This window comes from Coregonus clupeaformis, chromosome 35 (assembly GCF_020615455.1).
Source record: "Coregonus clupeaformis isolate EN_2021a chromosome 35, ASM2061545v1, whole genome shotgun sequence".
In the NCBI taxonomy this organism is placed as follows: Eukaryota; Metazoa; Chordata; class Actinopteri; order Salmoniformes; family Salmonidae; genus Coregonus; species Coregonus clupeaformis.
Genome location: NC_059226.1, coordinates 19,978,609 through 20,002,168, shown reverse-complemented (window position 1 = coordinate 20,002,168; position 23,560 = coordinate 19,978,609). Strand labels below are relative to the sequence as shown.

Genomic DNA, 23,560 nt, shown 5'->3' with positions numbered 1-23,560 from the left:
TCTTTTTGAAGATCTTGTCAAATCTTTTCAGCCTCCTGAGGGGGAAGAGGCGTTGTTGTGCCTTCTTCACAACTGTGTTGGTGTGTGTGGACCATGTTAATTCCTTAGTGATGTGGACACCGAGGAACTTTGAAGCGCTCGACCCGCTCTACTACAGCCCTGTCGATGTGGATGGGGGCGTGCTCGGCCCTCAGTTTCCTGTAGTCCACAATCAGCGCCTTGTCTTGCTGACGTTGAGGGAGAGGTTGTTGTCCTGGCACCACACTGCCAGGCCACTGACCTCCTCTCTATAGGTGGTCTCATCGTCGTCGGCAATCAGGCCTACCACCATTGTCTCATCAGCAAACTTAATGAAGGTGTTGGAGTCGTGTGCGGCCACGCAGTCGTAGGTGAACATGGAGTACAGGAGGGGACTAAGCACGCACCCCTGAGGGGACTAAGCACGCACCCTCAACACACACCCCGTGTTGAGGGTCTGCTAGGCGGATGTGTTGTTGCCTAACCTCACCATCTGGGGGCGGTCTGTCAGGAAGTCCAGGATCCAGTTGACGAGGGAGGTGTTTAGTCCCAGGGTGCTGAGCTTAGTGATGAGCTTGGAGGGCACTACGGTGTTCAACCCTGAGCTGTAGTCAATGAACAGCATTCTCACATAGGTGTTCCTCTTGTCCAGGTGGGAAAGGGCAGTGTGGAGTGCAATAGAGATTGCGTTATCTGTGGATCTGTTGGGGCGGTATGCAAATTGGAGTGGGTACAGGGTGTCTGGGATGATGGTGTTGCTGTGAGCCAAGCCATTCAAAGCATTTCATGGCTACAGATGTGAGTGCTACGGAGCGATAGTCATTTAGACAGATTACCTTGGCATTCTTGGGCACAGAAACTATGGTGGTCTGCTTGAAACATTGGTATTACAGACTGGGTCAGGGAGAGGTTGACAATGTCAGTGAAGACACCCGCCAGCTGGTCAGCGCATGCTCGGAGTACGCATCCTGGTAAACCGTCAATGTTAACCTGTTTAAAAAATGTCCTAGTCACATCGGCTACGTAGAGCGAGATCACACAGTCGCCCGGAACTGCTGGTGCTCTCCTGCATGGTTCAATATTGCTTGCCTCGAAGCAAGCATAGAAGGCATTTAGCTGGTCTGGTAGGCTTGTGTCACTGGGCAGCTTGCGGCTGAGTTACCCTTAGTAATCCGTGATAGTTTGCAAGCCCTGCCACATCCGACAAGCATCAGAGCCAGTGTAGTAGGATTTGATCTTAGTACTGTATTGACGCTTTGCCTGTTTGATGGCTTGTCAGAGGTCAAAGCGGGATCTATTATTTATTTTTGTACCCCTTTTTCTCCCCAATTTCGTGATTACGATCTTGTCTCATCACAGCAACTCCCAAACGGGCTCGGGAGAGGCGAAGGTCGAGTCATGCGTCCTCCGAAACATGAACCGCCAAACCACGCTTCTTAACACCCGCTCGCTTAACCCGGAGGAAACACTGTTCAACTGACGACCGAGGTCAGCCTGCAGGCGCCCTGCCCGCCACAAGGAGTCGCTAGAGAGCGATGAGCCAAGTAAAGTCCCCCCGGCCAAACCCTCGCATAACCCAGACGACGCTGGGCCAATTGTGCGCCACCCTATGGGACTCCAGTCACGGCCGGTAATGACACAGCCTGGGATCGAACCCCAGGCTGTAGTGACGCGATGCAGTGCCTTAGACCGCTGCGCCACTCGCGAGGCCCCAAAGCAGGATTTCTTACAGGCGTCCGGATTCGTGTCCCGTTCCTTGAAAGCGGCAGCTTTAGCCTTTTGCTCAATAGTAGAATACACAAGGTGCAATTTCGAAATGTGGTTGTGCATCAGCAGTTCTCTTGTTATGTCAGTCACGGATAGTCACGCAATTAGACCATGTCAGCTAACATTTTTTAGGTTGGTAAGTTAGTCTAGCTGCCAGCTATCTAAACTTGTAGTAATCATGGTCGAATTACCGACCTGGGTGGCCCCATTGATTTTATTAGTCACTCTGTCATATATTAAAAACTGAAAACATTTCTCTACGCCACATGGCAAAATATGTAGAACTCCAGGAAATTAACTCTAAAACTTAAATTTAGCTTAGGGCCCCCAAAAGGCAGCCTTTGGAGCCTAGGCCTCTGACTGCATCTGTGGGTATGGATGTGGTTACGCAGACCCGCGAGCCACTGCGGCCCCAAATGAGGAGTTCAGATTTGTTGTGGCCCCCACCCCCATCAAAGTTGCCCATCCCTTTCCTAGATAAAGACGCAGTACTACCAAACATACAGGTGAAAGAGGAACAGTGCAGTAGTCAATTGAGTTGGAGTGTTGAGTTCCACATCAAACTCAATATTGACAGTCCTGCAGAGAACTATCAACTGTTGTACATAACCCCCAGATATGACAGGTGGAAGCCTAGGCCTAGCATTTGTTGTGAAAATAGGGTGTACTAGGTAGATATGTGTAGTGGTAATTGGCTGACATGGGCGTGTGTCAAGTTGCCATTCTGGTTTTGGGGGGTTTCCTGGCTACAACCAGACTAACCTTTTGGAAATTCAAGGTAAAGGCTTGAATTTACCTTGAATTCAAGGTAAATTACTTAACCTCTGTCAATAATCATAGCTATATAATCATATATAAGCGCACAATCTTATCAACAAGAGGCCAAAGTGAAGAGGAGCGCGTACAATTTACCATGCAAGCGTACAAGGCTGGAGATTGGAAATAATACGGAAATGTAATGACTAGGCTACAAGAGGATATTGAATGCATATTGGATCTTAATTTCATCCATCGCGTGTAGCAATGTAATGTGTGTCTGCAATGCAGACATGTAACAAACCTTAGTTGTTACTGTTAGTTGTCAAGCAGCTAGTACAACTAACAGTTACTAGTAGGAAGCAAAGTAAACTCACCACTTTCCATCTCGTTGCCCTTCTTGGCGGTGGGCGCGTTGCCCATGATTGCAGGCCGATAGGGACCCCTTGGATCTGGGTTACTTTTGAGTTTTCTTCACGATCCGAGTTCTGTATTTGAGGAAGCTGGCTACTAACTGGCTGCTATCATAGCTAACTAGCCAACAGTGAGGTGTCAATTGTACTCCGCCACTACTTTTTTTATCCGGGGTTGGGGGGGTAAACTAGCTAACTGTACAGGCTAGCTAGATGGCCAGCCAGTGGCTAGCCAACGACCTAGCTAGCTAGCCGGTTTTCCCTCTATTTCGGTAGCGAATGTTGCTCAGCTCTCCCTGGTCCAATCCAGAACGTCGAACCGGTTCTGCGCACCTGTCTGGCTGGCTAGCTAGCAAGCTAGCTATCGTCGCCTTCCTACTAGCTAGCTAGCTATCACTTGCAGACCCCACTAAAGGCCCTTGACTTTCCAATGTATTCCGACACAAAAACCTTATATTTCGACTTTCCCAAGTAATTATTATTCCAAATCGATAGCAGCCCCTTCCTTTCCTTGATCTCAGGTCCGATGATTTATCAGGTTTCAGAACCGATCAGCTGTGGCTTACTTGCCAAAATCAACAGTCCCCTCCATTAATCCTCAGACTACAGTGAGACGAACTCTTGCTTCAGAGATCCACTCCCTGAATATACCTCATTGGCCAATACTTATGTGACAGACAGTACGAGACAACTGTTGATTGGATATGCATCAGTAAATCCAATCGTTGTGATGTTGTGATTTGTCTATTGGTATCTGTCAAATGGTCTTTTTATCCCGCCTTCTCAGACCAGCTAAAAACGTCATTTATTATTTTCCTCTAGTTTACCAAATGCTTGGTTTTTCCTTGGTGGTTTTGGTTAACTCAATGGTCGAGAAATATAGGTATGATTCACCCCTTCACAAAGTTCGTCTTATTCGTGCATAATAGAGTGTTATCGAAAGGCAAGGCCTGTGGCAAACTGGCCCTATACCGACCCCTCCCGCCCGACTAATCCGTGATTGGCTGTGTGACGTCAAGACGGGCTATTTTTAGAAAGTTGGTCAGAATTTAAGGCACGCGGAGATCTACGTTTTTAGAATATCAAAAAGAAATCTGGATTATCTCGGAGTAAACCACTTGATACATTCCAAGTTCTATCGGTAAATGTACATTTATATTTTAGTAATTTAGCACATCGACGCTCTTATCCAGAGCGACTTACATTAATCTTAAAATAGCTAAGTTGGACAGAAATGTAAACGTAAATGTTGTTAGTATGACTGGTAAGGAAACCAGTGTCATTTAATTATAATAATATTTAATATTGCACGAATTGTCCTAGATATCAGATTTTACCACCAGACAGCCCACATTCACATACCTCTTTTGCCATGATCTCCTATCCAGAAAAGATAATGTCATACATTTCATAGCTGTCAATAATTGCAAGCGTCCTTACATGCATGTTTTTTCAGCAAACCTTTCACAAAAGGATTACATTCAGTGAACTCTGAAGTCAATGAGAAGAGAAAACAGGAATCAGTGAAAATGGGGAAATTTGAACGTTAACATTTTCACCATTTTGTCTTGAAGACAGCTGTAATTCAAGTTGCCTGGCAACAAGCAAACCAGGCAGTCAATTTCTAAAATATGCACCATGAGAGGTGAGCGTACTACACTGCAGATACAGTGGGGGGAAAAAGTATTTAGTCAGCCACCAATTGTGCAAGTTCTCCCACTTAAAAAGATGAGAGAGGCCTGTAATTTTCATCATAGGTACACGTCAACTATGACAGACAAATTGAGAAGAAAAAAATCCAGAAAATCACATTGTAGGATTTTTAATGAATTTATTTGCAAATTATGGTGGAAAATAAGTATTTGGTCACCTACAAACAAGCAAGATTTCTGGCTCTCACAGACCTGTAACTTCTTCTTTAAGAGGCTCCTCTGTCCTCCACTCGTTACCTGTATTAATGGCACCTGTTTGAACTTATCAGTATAAAAGACACCTGTCCACAACCTCACAGTCACACTCCAAACTCCACTATGGCCAAGACCAAAGAGCTGTCAAAGGACACCAGAAACAAAATTGTAGACCTGCACCAGGCTGGGAAGACTGAATCTGCAATAGGTAAGCAGCTGGGTTTGAAGAAATCAACTGTGGGAGCAATTATTAGGAAATGGAAGACATACAAGACCACTGATAATCTCCCTCGATCTGGGGCTCCATGCAAGATCTCACCCCGTGGGGTCAAAATGATCACAAGAACGGTGAGCAAAAATCCCAGAACCACACGGGGGGGACCTAGTGAATGACCTGCAGAGAGCTGGGACCAAAGTAACAAAGCCTACCATCAGTAACACACTACGCCGCCAGGGACTCAAATCCTGCAGTGCCAGACGTGTCCCCCTGCTTAAGCCAGTACATGTCCAGGCCCGTCTGAAGTTTGCTAGAGTGCATTTGGATGATCCAGAAGAGGATTGGGAGAATGTCATATGGTCAGATGAAACCAAAATAGAACTTTTTGGTAAAAACTCAACTCGTCGTGTTTGGAGGACAAAGAATGCTGAGTTGCATCCAAAGAACACCATACCTACTGTGAAGCATGGGGGTGGAAACATCATGCTTTTGGGGCTGTTTTTCTGCAAAGGGAACAGGATGACTGATCCGTGTAAAGGAAAGAATGAATGGGGCCATGTATCGTGAGATTTTGAGTGAAAACCTCCTTCCATCAGCAAGGGCATTGAAGATGAAACGTGGCTGGGTCTTTCAGCATGACAATGATCCCAAACACACTGCCCGGGCAACGAAGGAGTGGCTTCGTAAGAAGCATTTCAAGGTCCTGGAGTGGCCTAGCCAGTCTCCAGATCTCAACCCCATAGAAAATCTTTGGAGGGAGTTGAAAGTCTGTGTTGCCAAGCGACAGTCCCAAAACATCACTGCTCTAGAGGAGATCTGCATGGAGGAATGGGCCAAAATACCAGCAACAGTGTGTGAAAACTTACAGAAAACGTTTGACCTGTGTCATTGCCAACAAAGGGTATATAACAAAGTATTGAGAAACTTTTGTTATTGACCAAATACTTATTTTCCACCATAATTTGCAAATAAATTCATTAAAAATCATACAATGTGATTTTCTGGATTTTTTAAAAATCATTATGTCTGTCATAGTTGACGTGTACCTATGATGAAAATTTCAGGCCTCTCATCTTTTTAAGTGGGAGAACTTGCACAATTGGTGGCTGACTAAATACTTTTTTCCCCCCACTGTATTTATGAATGTAACAAAAAGTAGAGGAAGCTACACCCATTATTTTCAATGCAAAACCATTCAAAGTTGAGGAAAGGTGATACTCCATTAAATAATCAGATGTAGAATACCATCTTTGCCGTTTTCATCACAAGTCTCAAAGCTTGTCAGAGACAATCACACACATCACATAACAAAAAAAGATTTATTTCAAAACAAAATGGCACACAGGAAAATAAAAATAAAAAACATATGTACATACCAGTATTAGCTGCCCCCCCCCCCCAAAAAAGTATCCCAAAACATCAAAGGGGGAAAACAGTAACCCAAATGCTATAAGGACCATAAACACTTAAACATAACATCTCAGAAAGAGCCAAAAAATACCACCATTATTTTCCTTCCTGCAACTTGAGTCATTTCTTCCTCCATTTTGCTTCACACAATCCTCTGTTGGTATTTACATTACATAATTAACAGCTGACTAGTTGGTGTGAATCAGTATTTCTGCCAATTAGCTGCTAAACATTTATGGAAACTTGGATATTTCAGCTTTCGCCCTGTTGATAGTATTAAAAATGAAGGGATGAATTAGTTTTAACTTCCAATACATAAAGATGACTCCAGAAAGATTGTCTTGGTTGCAAGACACTGTAGTCCTCTGAAGTCCAAGGTGAGAGTGTGTTGTTGACAGTTTCAGGGAAATAAGAGCAGCTGTAAGGCAAAGCTGGCTGTACATCCAAGTCAGAATGTCCATGTCCATTCTTCTGCTTATAGTGTTTGGGTTGATCATTGATTATGTGTGAGTATATGCATGTTTCCCTCTACAAGCAGTCCATAGAGTTGTCAGGTAGCAACCCTATGGGTGGGGCCTTGCCTGGGAGGCAAGATGGGGGCAGCATAGAGTTGGGGGCAGGATCCACATTCTCTGAGTCTTCCATCCTTTCTGCACACCCTTCCCAGTTTATATGGAATCTTGTTACACGTGGGTTTGAAGCCAAAATATTTCTCTGGAGCTGGAAGACAGACAAACAGCATTAAGGTGGTATTCCAATGAAATTATTCAGTACATGTACTTTTATTTGCAATAAGACGTTCCATTTTTACATTATACTGAAGCCTGAGCAGTACAGTGGGACATGTGCCCATGGTGAGTGGGCAGAGTTTGCACTTTAAGACCAATGTATTAGTGGATACTTCGCCCTTCCACAACAGAAAGGTTGAATTTAATTCCAAAAAGTTGTCCCCTCTACTCTGCCATCATTCATTCCCCTTCATAGATCTGATATAAATTGGTAGGTGTAAGCAATAGCTCCACCTAGTTTCCTCAATATTAATGTAACAGTCCTGTCAGATCTGTGAATGGTAGTGAACAAGGGCAGATGGGAGGGAACAAGTACCATGTGTATTGTGTACATACGACTAATAAAACTTGAACATCTTCCTGGAAGGAAACACAGTCAAGCTAAATCATGCACACCCATTGAGAGTTTCCTCCTTTACCTGTCCATAGTCAGGTTTGATGGGTGGGTTCTCCCGCAGCTCAGGGTCAGTGTACTCGTTGTTGACGTAGTACCCGATGCGAATGAACTCCTGTCCGCGGTATGTACAGGTGATTAGCGCCACAGTGACACCGACAGCATCGCTTTCTGGAATCAGACCCGTGTTTGGGGCATCCGCCTGTTGAGAGGTAACATACTGTAGATGACGATGAGGTGCAAGGAGGAAGGCAGGAGGAGAGAGGGGTAAGGGGGAGGGTATAGTTTGTATATCTGGTTTCTCCAATACAGCACCAGTGTGTCGCTAGTGATTATGTTATAAGCTCAGAGTTATTTTTTGGGAACTCTTTCCATCGCTAGGACTGACACTGAGACCTTGTGACGAGCAGAATCAACAACCTCTGCATCATCAAAACAGTTGTTTTGTGAGAAGGTGCTAACCCATGTTCACAGTTGGCCATTGTTATGTAAATTATGTGTAAAGTACCAGTGGCCTTTGCCCCAAATCAGAGCAGGTCCACTGAGGCCATGGTCCAATGAGACCCAGGAACTGGGCCATGGAGATGAACACAAAAGTCTGAGCCTTTTTGGTAAAACTGTGGGGAAATTTGCCAGAAGGGTTGAATGAAAGATGAAAGGCAAAAAGAATGGACACAGGTAGAGAGGGGGGTGTATGCTAGATTGGGCTGGGGAATGAAGAGGAGCAAGGAAAGCTGCAGCCAGACAACAGCTGAAATAACATTGTTAGTTACTTCCATCTATAAAACTTACCTGGAACACAAACATGTGCCTCCCGGCTGGTACTGGGCCAACCAGAACAGAGTCAAGGGTCTGGTCATACTCTTCACTCTCTGCTGAACCCACATAGATGATCTTCCACTCAAGATCTGCAACACAAAAAATAATAAAGTAAAATCACTGTCTTCCGGACCAACAAACTCCGTTTGAAACTTTGGAGAAAGAAGGAAATAGCTGGACTGTGAAGACTGCTCTGGTCAGCATTCTGTTATCAATTACACCTGTGAAATGATTTGATTGTTTGGGTAAGATAACGCGCAAGGCAAGTGGACCACTACATATCAATGCGTGTTCTAGAAGTTAGCGTTAGTTACCTACGTAAGAATTCCCCCCCACCGCCAACCAAATACAAACAAAAAGTTTGACACCATTCTAGCTAAGCTAGCCAGCTAAAATAGCCATATCAACTAACGCCACCATGTAGCTAAGCAATATCAAAGTACAATGTGTAAAAAATATATATATATATAAATTTAAACGAGCCACCTCTTTGTTCAGTAGGCATATAAAGCAGTAATTAACCATTCTTTGTTTGCCAGAACTAGCTAGCTAGCGAGATTATCAGCTAGGCTAGCTACTTCATGTTCAAACAACTGGCAATTTAGCTAGCAAGCTAACGTTAGCAAGCTAGCCATAAATCGTCAGATGAGAATAAACAAAGTAATTATTCGACAGGTGAGCACAACACTTACCTTCTGGCAGGTCTTCCATGCACTCAAATGTTATTTCGAATTGAAATGGGTTTCCGAATCGACTCGGGTTATCGAGGACAGCGACATTTAGTACTTGAACCTTCGCCATTATTGCTGTTCCTGCTGCGAGTGACAGACGCGCTGGCTGAGTCGCTAGCAAACTGGACTGTCAAGCAAATTTTCCAGGGAAGGTTTCAGGCCGCAACAATGTAGCAACTAGCAAGCAACGTTCTCACGCAGCTCACACGAAGAGAAATTCGGTTGTTGCGTTTAAAAATGCATCTGATTTCGCAGGTTGACAGCTACGCTTTAGTGTAATTTTGAAATTATTTGGTAGATATATCTTATTGTTATGATCGCCTGCTATATGAGCCAATACTTTCTACAGAAATTGTATTCTTTAACAACGTGCCATTCGTTTTTAAAGTATTTACTGGTTTCTGAAATATTCCTCTGACTAGTTTTGTTCAATATAGCTATTTCATGAACAAACAAATCACCCGCCAGTAAATTTCACAAAGCCACCAAAATGTCGAATGAAATGGGGCGGGTTGTTTTTCTATTCTAAACGATGATTCGCTGGGTAGAAGAAAAGTAAAGCTATGATTGGCCAGCAACAATAACGTTGTGCTCGAACAACGCCACAAAACGGGTGCAATTACACGTTACAAAACGTTTCAGGTAGAAATTAAAATGACACGACCCTACTCCCCCATGTACCCCACCGCTTTGGCCAAAGCAAACAAACTCAACCACTGTACCATATTCAGCCACTCTTTTGAGATGGAAACATTTCTACATTCTAGTCTGGAGTGAAGAGGAAAGTCCCAGGACTATTTCATTTTTGGTCCCATAATGTCAACACCACATTTGTGTGTGTGTGGGTTTCAGTGGATTTACGTATATGTATAGGGCTCTAGAAATGTATGATGCATACTTCAAATTCATGTTGTGTACTTCAATACATGGGAGACTATTAACCCAAGGGCCTGTGGCAGAGATACTTTCTGCACACATAATAATGTGACTACTCAGTGCTTTTTGCAGACTGCAGAATGTATGCCCACGTAACATGCAATATTGGGGTGGTTATGGATTGACAATTAACCACACCAAATAGAAACATGGAAATGTAATCATATATTGAACAGACTGTGTTTTCTATGCCAGTCTTCAGTCACATTCTGGCATAGGCCTAGATGAAACTGTGATTAGGCAAGGATTAAGATACCATAATTAGCTGTGCTCATGGTATTTCAGGATTTTTTAAATCTTGCTTTGAGGATGGGGTCGGCTAGAAAAAAATATAATTGCTCTCCACTAGAGGTCCTAAAACCGCAAAGAAATTCTCACCATGCACACACATGAAACTGTGGCCCTTAAAATACAGGATTTAAAAATGCAGCCTAAAGTTTCTCAAAATGTTCAGTGTTTACTCATTGGGCCTGAACATATCCACAGCCTTTTATCTTTCTCTTGCAGATGGAAAAAAATGTAGATGGACACTTTCAAAGCTTCAGACACACATCAATAGAACAGTGTAGAACTTGAGAAAGGTTCCCATAGAAATCTAATAGTGAAGGATCCATAATGAGTGAGAGAGCATGAGCAATGGGAGGAAGTAGGCTCCATTGAGCTGGTGGATTTTTGTCCACTACTCTGGTGCCTCATCATACAAAGGCGTATCTGTCTCCTGTGCCACAGGTTGATACTGGGCTCAGGTACTGTAACATGAGACTGAAGTGAACCATGTGACCATAGGGGCGACGTGAAGAGGGAATGAAAAAAACTGTTTTACATAGTTAAACCTATACAGGTAGTCTACGGTGACATATATCAAAATATACCCATTCAGCCACTAAAACGGCCTTGCTATCGGATTTAGTTTAGCAGATTATTTTTTCGGACATTGTTGGGAGAGGTTTAATCATAAACCCGTCCTGACATTTGAGCCAGTTTCGGTTCACCCACTCACTCGATTAGGTGAGGCGGCGGAAGCGACCCGTTGTTTTTTTCGCAAGGAGTTGGATTGATCCCCGTTGTATAAAACTAATATCAACATTATTCGGTGAAAAGGTGTGTATAATGTTCTGTACAGCTCTGTCTATAATAAAATCCTATACTTCTTGTATTATTATATCGACTAGTTTGTTGCGGGGCAGGTGTGCGGTATCTCTTTACATAAAATGGCTTGGAAGTATTGGAAATGAATTATGGGGCACAGTAAATCCTATACTTTACAATACTTTTATAGGGTTTTACTTTTATTTCGATAGGACGCTACTTTCACAACATTTACTAACAATATTATTTATTAATTGGCATTTGTTATCTCAATGCCCTCCCTCCCCACCTCCCTGAACAGGTGCAATTGTTCACATATCCCACTAGTTTTACTAAGTCAGCCCACCTTAAACGTTTCATTTGGAATAAAGGCCTATATGTCTCAAACAAATTATCCTGAATGTGCCTTGAAGGATCTGAAAACTTTTTGGGGAGGTGGTCATGGTGCTGAATTAATCATAATTGTAATTTTGCCTCTGTGGTCAAATCGACATTTTAGTCATTTAGCAGACACTCTTATCCAGAGGGACTTACAGGAGCCATTAGGGTTAAGTGCCTTGCTTAAGGGCACATCAACAGATTTTTAATCTAGGCGGCCCGGGGATTCTAACCAGCGAACTTTCAGTTACTGGCCCAATGCTCTTAACCGCTAGGCTACCTGCAGCCCTATCAATTTCAGGTTGGACAGTTTCTGACAGTCTGACATTTTTATAATAACTTGATTCAATCTGTTTTATTGTATTGTCATGGTATGGGATAATTGTTTCTCCTGGGACTTACAATAATTCTATGAGGAATTAAGTAGAGAGAGCTGTTAGGATTTCATCTTCTCTTGCATTTTATGTCACTTTATGAACCAGACTCAATAATATTGGGATTTCAATAGAGACTCAGGCTCAATGTAGCTCCGTATGAACTGTTTTTTTTTCTTTAACACTATAATCTTCATCTCTTTAGAGCGCCCTGGGGAGACTGACACCAGTGTGCTTGTGCTGCTGAGCACTACTCCTGATGAAATGGCCCTGACCTGATGTCCAGGCGTCCCCTTGCTGATGATCTACCCTCTCTAGAACCCATCGGTTTGAGTGGAGATGGCACTGCTCCCAGACATGACGGCCTGGCCTGGTCTCCTGGCTGGGAGTGTCCTACTACTGGTCCTGGGGAGTAATCCTGTCCGGGTTATGGGTGAGTCATGCCACCGCCTCTACAATCCCCCCGTCTTTCTTGTGAAATAACCCCATCACCACCACACTGGATTGTCTCTGACCACAGACAAACAATCTATTGTACGACTGCCTGGAACGATATGCACAAAAGCACAAAAGCAGGTTGCACACAACATTCTAGGCATTAAGCAATAAAAACTAAAGCATGCGGTAACATGCCAACAGGTTGTACGTATATTTCGTAATGCGTGAGAGCTTTGGGTAGGAACCATTGGTATGAAAAGCTCAGGCACACCCACTTTTCTTAATGTGGACATGTGATTTCTCTGATAGACGTATGGTAATACTTAATGCTCATATTTATAATGCTTTATTACTTGTTTTAAAGCACATATGAGCCCTTATATGTTATATTTTACACTGCAATTCGTCAGTGCACTGAACTGTTAGTCAGGTTCATTATGAGATGATAGTAAGACGTTATAAGGGGGTCGTATGTGCTTATAGAACGTTTTTACAATGCATTATAGCTGTACATTACTCAGCAAGAAACAATAAATAAAGCAGCCTTTTAGTGGTTGTTCTGAGTGCTCTGGCAGTAACTCCAACAACAAACTCTTCTGCTTTTCTGGTAATGGGACAACACTGAACAATGGCTGCACTTCAATGCAGACACCTCCAAGCTGTAATGTCAACTGTAGTTAGTTTGCTACAATAAACGTATCTGGCTGTCACTGCTACAGGAGGTTTTTCGGTGTCTCATTTTGAGCAAAAGCTGTGCCCCTCCCCCAAACAACCTAGCCTTGTTTTTTGTTATCAAGGTGTACTTTTGCCCTTGGGAGAGTTTACTATTTTACTATTTGCCTTAGCCAATCATTAACTTTGTTTGAAATCCCTAAATGGGCGTTTAAGTTTTCCAAGCAAGACATCTACCCTGAATTGATAGTCAATAATCACTTTGACACCGCAGTGACATGGTAATAGAAATATAGTTGTGCTTTTCCGGATAGTTCAACAAGTAAAATTGTTCAGGGGCTGAGCTCCACTGACCAGAGGCAAAGGCCGCATTCCAAGTCCTCTCCTCCCCCTCTCCTACATTCAAGTAGTTACTGTGCGGGATGTCACAGAGTAATCACATGGCTGGTGATGGAGAAAGTGCCTGAACAAAGCACTGGACTTGAGGAACCCAGTGATCCTATCGCATTGCAATAGGCTATTATGTTGTCGATCTATCAATCTAAAAATGACATCAACTTCTACCTTTCTGTTTTGTTTCCCCCTCCGCTGTAAATAAATTACTCTTAACTGTATTTAAGTAACTTGATGTGTTAAAACTTTTGCTTATTTGTTTATTATTTGTTTATTGGGATCCGCATGAGCTTTTGCAGAAGCTGCAGCTACTCTTCCAGTGGTCCACAAAAAAACACAAAACATGAAAAGTAACAAAACACTGATACACTGATAGACAAGGACAGTCACACAAATTTAAAATACAACGATATACAAACAATACAACAACAAAAAATAATATAAACAATACTCATATGAATGCTTGACTTTAGCCTGTTGTTCTGGTATGTGGTCATGTGTGGACATGTAGGTTGTTGCCTCAGAGCACCACAACTGTCATTTTTATCACCTGCAGTTGGTTCAGTGTGTCATTTGAAAATGTCCTGTTTTTCCACATTGTTCAATCCTATTGTGTTATCCTACATTGAGCAAAGAGAGGGTGTATTTGTATTCTTGTAGCAAACTATTACAATGACCTGAGTGGTAATCTTTAATGCTTTCTACAGGGGACAACACAACTAATGGATTACCCTCTAACACAACTGCCCCAGTGAGTAAACTGCTGCTATCTTTATCTCTGTTTCTGTTAGAGGAAATTAAACCAGAAGTATCCAGAGCTTTATTTGTGAGAATGACTGCTACCCCTGTGTTGTTCTGCCTCTAGGGACCCAACATTGCAGCTATTGTGGCCCCGACTGTTATACTGGGGCTGCTGGCCATAGCATCTGCTGTGCTAGCGTGGCTTTTCTGCGTGGTGAGGAAGAAGAGGCAGTCTGAGGGGACGTACCGGCCCAGTGCTGAGGAGCAGACAGGGGCCCACAGTGTTGAGACACCAGACGCTCTCAAACTGCCCAAGGAGGAGAGACTCATCTGAGTCTAGTGTCTCAGCAGTCTCTCAACACCTGTCCTGTACATCCAAGCAACAGCAAAATCCTGATGACTGAAGAAGCTCCACCTCAAGAGCTTATGATTACCTTTACCGTGGCCCCTATATTGGCCCCAATATTAGATATTAGAGGGTCATGACACAACGTTGACAGATACAGGATGGGACGAGAGGTACACAGGACCTAGCCCTGGAAGAGGAGGGCCCATGCTCCCGAGTGGCGCAGCGGTCTAAGGCACTGCATCTCAGTGCTTGAGGCGTCACTACAGACCCCCTGGTTCGATTCCAGGCTGTATCACAACCGGCCGTGATTGGGAGTCCCATAGGGCGGCGCACAATTGGCCCAGTGTAGGCCGTCATTGTAAATAAGAATTTGTTCTTAACTGACTTGCCTAGTTAAATAAAGGTAAAATAAAATTAAAATAAATAAGTGTACTGTATGTACTGCAAGCACATGGACTAGTGCTAGTACAGGACCAGGACACAAACGTTGGGATAGCTACCACAAATACCACATCCCTCAACTAGAACAACTAGAACTAAGGTCCATGAGGTGCTGACTGCTTTCTCTATGGTGTGTTATTTAATAGCACTGGCATATTTGAATGGGATAGACATGTACACAATCATTCAAATGGTCATACTGGAAGAGGAACCAAACCATCACCTGCACTAGATGGAAGAGGACCAGTATTCAGTCTCTGCTCATACTCGTCTTTGGTAAATACATTTCACTCTGAGTATTTCAGTCCTCTGTCTAGGCAATTTGGCTCTCTCAACAGCTACTAAAAGACTGGATACAGTTGAACTTCTATAATCGTAAGCAGACCCTGTGCTTGCTTGATACATGCAAAAAATGATATCGGAATGTAATGTAAATGTTTGTATAAATTATTTATAGATTACTTAAATGTATAGCGTGCAATAATATTTGTTTACGAGGAAACCACTATTGATTGTCAGAAAAGCATTTCATTGTCTAGACTTTTACACTGATTACTTACCTCAATACATGTCTTACTACTGAATCAGTCCTGTATCCAGCTTTACAGATAATGACTCTGTAACCTAATATTATCTAGAAAACATTTCTCCCAGTGGGATATTCTCTGTTTGTGGATACCGTGTGCAGATCAAATAATTATTCAATTCTTAATCATATTTAAGCACAAAATGAATGATTGTTTGCTCTTGAATAATTGTATTGTAGTATTTCATAATTGTCATATTAATTTAACATTGGATGAAATTGTATATTACATTAGATTGTATATTCCATGTGTGTTCTTACCAGTATGTTGTTTGTATGTTGCAAAGCCCATGATGGGATTCAATTCTCATAATGTAGAGTTGTTTTACAATGTCATGACATATTTATCTATTGTAGCCTACATGTTAAATAAATACTAATAGTCATTTTTAGAATTGGCTACCTCAGCAGATTTTTTTTGCATAATCAGTGCTGGACTTTGATCAGATGGTGTCAAGACTTGCTTCTGGGTCTCTCTGGTGTGAAAACACAACCACACTTATATGAGGAATTAACCAGAGGACAAAAGCAGAAGAAAGAGCATCATATCCTGACGTATCAGACATCCCTAAAATGGTGAGTGTGAAGTGTATGAGAAATGACACACTTGACTCAGCATGCAGACCTTACTGGTCAGCTTTTGGTGAAGCTGTGATTGACAAAATAGCTTCAGACAGAATTATTAGCCAGCGGCAACTGACTGCAGGAGCTGGGAAGTGATGACGACTGTTGAAAACAATGCAGCCAAGTCTTTAACAGTCACTATACGTCAGTCTCATTTAGCCTGTTGTTACATTCTAGGAATGCATTCCAATGCAGATGTATTGCTCTACTAACTCATTGGCATGCACCACAGTGGGCAGTGCAGTTAGTCTTCAGCCTGTAGTGAATGCTCACTAACAAACCCAGTTTTCAAAAATCTACTTTTACCTTTGACATTTTTGGCTCATAGCTTCAAATTCACATAGCTTACAGTATGTGGAAATACTTTAGTTGTGCATGCTGACTTTAATCTAGTGTGTCATTCAATTTCATGTTGTACAGTAATCAATTCTATATAAGACCATATTCATTATTTATAACACCCATCAAATAAAAACAATGAAAACACAGAGTAAAGTACCAATTTAATTGAAACTTTAATCATTTTCCAACTTGAAGGCTTCATAGTTAAAATCACTTGCTTTTAATTCCGCAAAGCAATGATTAGATGAATGTAGGAAAATAAAAACTATTCACTGGATTTCCAACATACAAAAACAAAATAATGTCAAATGTTCAATACTATCTGGTAAGATCACTGTCTAATGTGGAAAAAAATAATCATATAGGAACATCTGCCTTCCTGAGAGAAAGCCGATGATAAGGATGAAGGGATGGAGTTGGGGACAGGACGGAGGGGAGTGATAGACTGTTTGGCAGTTGAGTGACTGGATGGTTTAGGCGGCTTCCTCTTCTCCCTCCTCTTCAAACTCGCCCTCCTCAGCAGTGGCATCCTGGTACTGCTGGTACTCAGACACCAGGTCATTCATGTTGCTCTCAGCCTCAGTGAACTCCATCTCATCCATACCCTCTCCGGTGTACCAGTGAAGGAAGGCCTTACGGCGGAACATAGCAGTGAACTGCTCAGAGATACGCTTGAACAGCTCCTGGATGGCTGTGCTGTTGCCGATGAAGGTGGCAGCCATCTTGAGGCCACGGGGTGGGATGTCGCAGACAGCGGTCTTCACGTTGTTGGGGATCCATTCCACAAAGTAGCTGCTGTTCTTGTTCTGGACATTGAGCATTTGCTCGTCCACCTCCTTCATGGACATGCGGCCACGGAAGACGGCAGCCACGGTGAGGTAACGGCCGTGACGAGGGTCGCAGGCCGCCATCATGTTCTTGGAGTCGAACATCTGCTGGGTGAGCTCAGGCACGGACAGGGCGCGGTACTGCTGGCTCCCCCTGCTGGTGAGGGGAGCAAAGCCAGGCATGAAGAAGTGCAGGCGGGGGAAGGGCACCATGTTGACAGCCAATTTGCGGAGGTCGGCGTTGAGCTGGCCAGGGAAACGAAGGCAGGTGGTCACTCCACTCATGGTGGCTGACACCAGGTGGTTGAGGTCTCCGTAGGTGGGTGTGGTGAGCTTGAGAGTGCGGAAGCAGATGTCGTAGAGGGCTTCGTTGTCGATGCAGAAGGTTTCATCTGTGTTCTCCACCAGCTGATGTACAGAGAGGGTGGCGTTGTAGGGCTCCACCACTGTGTCGGACACTTTGGGAGAGGGCACCACGCTGAAGGTGTTCATGATGCGGTCTGGGTACTCCTCGCGGATCTTGCTGATGAGCAGGGTGCCCATGCCAGAGCCAGTGCCCCCACCCAGGGAGTGGGTGAGCTGGAAGCCCTGGAGGCAGTCACAGCTCTCTGCCTCCTTCCTCACTACATCCATGACAGAGTCTACCAGCTCTGCTCCCTCTGTGTAGTGGCCCTTGGCCCAGTTGTTTCCAGCTCCGCTCTGGCCTGCAGACAAGAGTGTCATAAACCACTACTTCACTGACGGGACAAGATTACAGTTGTAGTCTACCACCAAATCTCATATTTCCACTGACTACCAAACCAACCACTCACCGAAGACAAAGTTGTCTGGCCTGAAGATCTGTCCGAAGGGGCCAGACCTGACAGAGTCCATGGTGCCCGGCTCCAGATCCACCAGGATGGCACGGGGGACATACTTCCCACCTGAAAAAGAAGGGAAATATTGGGCATACTGAAGCTATTATTACTGAGCACTGTATTTGTGATTATAGGGTACCTCTGAATGCCAGTATTTTTTCATTGTTAATGCAAGAGTCTATTTCTGTTTGTTTCAATAATTGGAGACATTATTATGTGGTTTATGTATGCATTGCTATATAATGTGCATACTGTACCTGAGGCCTCATTGTAGTACACATTGATCCTGTCTAGCTGCAGGTCGCTGTCTCCATGGTAGCTGCCAGTCGGGTCGATGCCATGCTCATCACTGATCACCTCCCAGAACTGAGACAGCCAGAGAGAGAGTGGGTTGAGATGCAAGTCAATAGCAATACACAGAAGCATCCATTTAAAAAGCAAGTCAGAATGTAAAATATAAATAAATAGATATAATGCAATGTGTATTTTCTGTTGCATGGATATTTACCTTTTTGTGAGCAACACAAATAGCATGACTTAATGCATTAAATCTTCCCTTTACATAATTATGTACACCTCTAAATGATTCAAATTAAGCATTAAAATACAATTTAGATATAAATATTTTCAGGTTAAATATGTCATGTCATAAAAGAAAGGAGGAAGGTATTCTAGTATCGTTATCTCTCCCTTCCACCGCACGCCCATTTAGGGACCGCAAATAACCATTGGGAATGAGTCAGCAGAAACAATACAAAATCAGCCCATTTCATATGCAACAGTGTTTCAAACTGATATTAATCGGATATAGCTGTTGTTTAGACTATTTCTCTTATACACATTTGTATTTTGTGCACGGAATGACCATGCATTTTTCATGCATGTTATATTATAGCCTATCGATAATGGACACAGTTCTGCACCAGCTTACTCTATACATTTTATGTGTGGATTACCAGCGGCCTTTCTATATTTTGCTACGCAGAGGGCAAAAAAAAGGCGTATCTTAGCTCGCTTGCAATCATTCACATGAAGCAATCTATTTTCTTGGGGAAATACAAAATAGTCAATAATGATACCTTGGCTCCGATCTGGTTACCGCACTGGCCGGCTTGCAGATGCACTATTTCGCGCATTATGGATGGGTGGACGGGCGTTGGCTGTGAGGAGACGGCAGTCGAGATTTGGCTCAGAGGACGCTTCTTCTCTTCCCACCCAGCTGACTGTCTGATGAGCCCGCCTCTCCTCCAACTACTGGGCCGAATCGGTGGGCGTTATCCCCATAGTAACCAAAGACCGGAGGAGAGAACGAGGGATCCTAGGCTCGAGGAGAGCGGATAGGATGCTGTTATTTGGAAGTCTTCATCAATGAGTGTTCCAAAGATGCGCAGTTACCCGACCCTACTCACCGAGTGGTGTAGTGATAGCTGCATGCATCCTACAGTAAAATAGACTCTTGTGAGTGAGCTGAAGCGATCATTGTCATCAACCCACTAATGAATGTTCACGGGAGATTTTCCCCAGGAACACAGTGGTCACAATCACGAGTGGTGAAGCACAAGATACAAACCACACACTGTGGACTGATGATATATTGACACCAACCAAAAAAATACATATTTAAAATACCATACTGTATATGGAGGCGGATGGTAGTAGGCTATTATTAAATCAATATTCTGAAACCGACCTGGCATTGATGTTGTGTACACTGTAAAGGGATTGCTGTGAATTTAACAGTAATTTACAGGCAGCTAGTGGTAAGTGAGTTACTGTATCTCATATTGCAGTAGAACTACTGTAATCTAAATACAGTATCAAAGTAAGTAATGTGTAATGACACATGGTAAAATACAATAGAATTTAGTGTATTATACTGTAAAAAGTAAATGCTACCGCAATCATAATGAATGAATTACATTCATTGTGGGGAGATGGGGTTTGTATTTCACTGTAATTACATGAGATTGGTGCAAGCAGGTTGGCTGCTAGTTAATACATTACAGCATATCAATGAATATTTGGTGTTTGGTATCACTTGCACTTCTAAAGGCCTTAACAAAGGCTTCCAAACCAGCAGCTACTACAGGGCAAAACAGGCCAAATGGACATGGCAAAATGCTCAACCATTAAAGGTTGATGTCTTGCTGTCACTATTACCTGTCCCCTATATATTTTAAATTGATGGGGCACTGTAACCACATAGTGAGTATTGCTGTACGCAATCTCACTAACGGGTGCAAAAAATATAGCCTCTTACAAGGCATGCCTCAAAATATATAAATTAGCCATAAACAAAACGTTTTTGGCGCTCCAGAAATACAGTACGGTACTGTATTCTGTGGGATGGAATTACAGTACCATTCAAAATACAGCAGTTCTTTCCCCGCCCACCTTTTCCCACTGCACCACCATTTACCTGCCATGGTCCAAAGTGTGTAAAGTATTATATCTGCATTCCTATGGGATATCTGACCTGCTGGTTGTACGTCAGTACTACTTACTGACATACAAGCAGCAGGTCAGATGATGGACTGATAAGAGTTTTTACAGAAAATAACTGTTGTAAACATAGAAAATTATCTCAGGTATTGAAAGGGTTATTTAAGTAAAGCAACACACCTGGCATGGAACATTGTTAATTTATTCACATAATTAAATTTAGACATCTAGTAATCGAGTTACAGCTTGCTGCTTTCATAAGAAACCTCATGTTAGAATACCCTCAGACTTCTAGGATGATCTCAACGTAGCACTGAAAACCTTACAAGATACTAATTAGACTGATGGGAACCTCTGAAGAGATGCTTGAGCACATGAATTTAATTATCACAGATTCAGTTTCCTTTTCATTAACATTAACTTAAATCAATCAAGTTGTGCTTTGGGGACAGGACGGAGGGGAGTGATAGACTGTTTGGCAGTTGAGTGACTGGATGGTTTAGGCGGCTTCCTCTTCTCCCTCCTCTTCAAACTCGCCCTCCTCAGCAGTGGCATCCTGGTACTGCTGGTACTCAGACACCAGGTCATTCATGTTGCTCTCAGCCTCAGTGAACTCCATCTCATCCATACCCTCTCCGGTGTACCAGTGAAGGAAGGCCTTACGGCGGAACATAGCAGTGAACTGCTCAGAGATACGCTTGAACAGCTCCTGGATGGCTGTGCTGTTGCCGATGAAGGTGGCAGACATCTTGAGGCCACGGGGTGGGATGTCGCAGACAGCGGTCTTCACGTTGTTGGGGATCCATTCCACAAAGTAGCTGCTGTTCTTGTTCTGGACGTTGAGCATTTGCTCGTCCACCTCCTTCATGGACATGCGGCCACGGAAGATGGCGGCCACGGTGAGGTAACGGCCGTGACGAGGGTCGCAGGCCGCCATCATGTTCTTGGAGTCGAACATCTGCTGAGTGAGCTCAGGCACGGACAGGGCGCGGTACTGCTGGCTCCCCCTGCTGGTGAGGGGGGCAAAGCCAGGCATGAAGAAGTGCAGGCGGGGGAAGGGCACCATGTTGACAGCCAATTTGCGGAGGTCGGCGTTGAGCTGGCCAGGGAAACGAAGGCAGGTGGTCACTCCACTCATGGTGGCTGACACCAGGTGGTTGAGGTCTCCGTAGGTGGGTGTGGTGAGCTTGAGAGTGCGGAAGCAGATGTCGTAGAGGGCTTCGTTGTCGATGCAGAAGGTCTCATCTGTGTTCTCCACCAGCTGATGCACAGAGAGGGTGGCGTTGTAGGGCTCCACCACTGTGTCGGACACTTTGGGAGAGGGCACCACGCTGAAGGTGTTCATGATGCGGTCAGGGTACTCCTCACGGATCTTGCTGATGAGCAGGGTGCCCATGCCAGAGCCAGTGCCCCCACCCAGGGAGTGGGTGAGCTGGAAGCCCTGGAGGCAGTCACAGCTCTCTGCCTCCTTCCTCACTACATCCATGACAGAGTCTACCAGCTCTGCTCCCTCTGTGTAGTGGCCCTTGGCCCAGTTGTTTCCAGCTCCGCTCTGGCCTGCAGACAGAAGTGTCATAACCCATTACTTCACTGGACAAGACTTTAGTAGTAGCCTACCACCAAATCTCATATCTCCACTGAACACACCAACCACTTACCGAAGACAAAGTTGTCTGGCCTGAAGATCTGTCCAAAGGGACCAGACCTGACAGAGTCCATGGTTCCCGGCTCCAGATCCACCAGGATGGCACGGGGGACATACTTCCCACCTGAAAAAGAAGGGAAATGTTGGACATACTGAAGCTATTGTTGCTGTACACGTTTTATGCATGTATTATTTAATTGTATGTCTGTAATATGTAATTTTTCCTCATTAAAACAGCAGTTTATTTAATGTATTATGTGGTTTATGTATGCATTGCTATATAATGTGCATACTGTACCTGAGGCCTCATTGTAGTACACATTGATCCTGTCTAGCTGCAGGTCGCTGTCTCCATGGTAGGTGCCAGTCGGGTCGATGCCATGCTCATCACTGATCACCTCCCAGAACTGAGACAGCCAGAGAGAGACAGTGCGAGAGAGAAAGAGAGGAGAATGGGAGCGAGAGGGGGGAGGGGCGGTACAGGGGGATGAGATGCAAGTCAATAGCAATGCACAGAAGCATCCATTTAAAAGTGCAAGTTAGAATATAAATAAATAGATATAATGCAATGTGTATTTTCTGTCGCATGGACATTTACCTTTTCATGAGCAACACAAATAGCATGACTTGTATTAAATATTACCTTTACATAATTATGTAATAGTCTAAATGCTTCAAATTAAGCATTAAAAGGTCATTTCGACAGAAATATTCATTAGGTTTAATATATCATGTTATAAGAGGGAGGACGGAGGTTTTCTAGTAGGCTACCATTTCTTTCCCTTCCACGCCCATATTACAAGGACCCCAAATAACCATTGGGAATGAATCAGCGGAAACAATAAAAAAAAACCTCAGGACATGTCACATCATATGCAACACCGATTAAAATTTTGTTTATCTTGTGCACAGAATGATCATGCATTTTTCCGTGCACAATAGGCCTATATAGGCCTATTATAGCCTATCGAGGATGCAGTCTTATGGGTGGATTACAAGCCGCCATTCTTAATTTAGCTACGCACTACGCAGAGAGTGCGAGAGGCTTATATAGGTCGCATGCAATCCCTCACATGAAGCAATCTATTTTATTGATATACAAACAAGAGAAGAGTAATACCTTGGCTCCGATCTGGTTTCCGCACTGTCCGGCTTGCAGATGCACTATTTCGCGCATTTTGGATGGAAGGAAGGGCGTTAGCTGTG

At 43.6% G+C, this 23,560-nt stretch overlaps 4 protein-coding genes across 4 annotated transcripts; 1 reads left to right on the top strand and 3 right to left on the bottom strand.

Moving 5' to 3' along the window:
• Window positions 1-6,234: 6,234 nt before the first annotated feature.
• LOC121551298 (histone chaperone asf1b-B) lies at window positions 6,235-9,717 on the bottom strand. The gene is made up of 4 exons (XM_041863872.2): window positions 9,182-9,717; window positions 8,463-8,578; window positions 7,696-7,872; window positions 6,235-7,208 (listed from the first exon to the last, which is right to left on the bottom strand). Exons 1-4 carry the CDS (start codon window positions 9,288-9,290, stop codon window positions 7,017-7,019), a joined length of 594 nt encoding a protein of 197 aa, XP_041719806.1. The 5' UTR covers window positions 9,291-9,717; the 3' UTR covers window positions 6,235-7,016.
• A 1,229-nt stretch (window positions 9,718-10,946) lies between these two features.
• Window positions 10,947-14,871, top strand: crb3a (crumbs homolog 3a). Its single transcript, XM_041879337.2, has 4 exons — window positions 10,947-11,257; window positions 12,203-12,430; window positions 14,208-14,251; window positions 14,366-14,871. The coding sequence occupies exons 2-4, from the start codon at window positions 12,337-12,339 to the stop codon at window positions 14,573-14,575; spliced, it is 348 nt and encodes a 115-aa protein (XP_041735271.2). The 5' UTR covers window positions 10,947-11,257; window positions 12,203-12,336; the 3' UTR covers window positions 14,576-14,871.
• A 1,854-nt stretch (window positions 14,872-16,725) lies between these two features.
• LOC121568870 (tubulin beta-4B chain-like) lies at window positions 16,726-19,488 on the bottom strand. Its single transcript, XM_041879335.2, has 4 exons — window positions 19,347-19,488; window positions 18,525-18,633; window positions 18,223-18,333; window positions 16,726-18,114 (listed from the first exon to the last, which is right to left on the bottom strand). Exons 1-4 carry the CDS (start codon window positions 19,401-19,403, stop codon window positions 17,057-17,059), a joined length of 1,335 nt encoding a protein of 444 aa, XP_041735269.1. The 5' UTR covers window positions 19,404-19,488; the 3' UTR covers window positions 16,726-17,056.
• A 1,402-nt stretch (window positions 19,489-20,890) lies between these two features.
• Window positions 20,891-23,560, bottom strand: LOC121568873 (tubulin beta-4B chain-like). The gene is made up of 4 exons (XM_041879338.2): window positions 23,475-23,560; window positions 22,653-22,761; window positions 22,368-22,478; window positions 20,891-22,266 (listed from the first exon to the last, which is right to left on the bottom strand). Exons 1-4 carry the CDS (start codon window positions 23,529-23,531, stop codon window positions 21,209-21,211), a joined length of 1,335 nt encoding a protein of 444 aa, XP_041735272.1. The 5' UTR covers window positions 23,532-23,560; the 3' UTR covers window positions 20,891-21,208.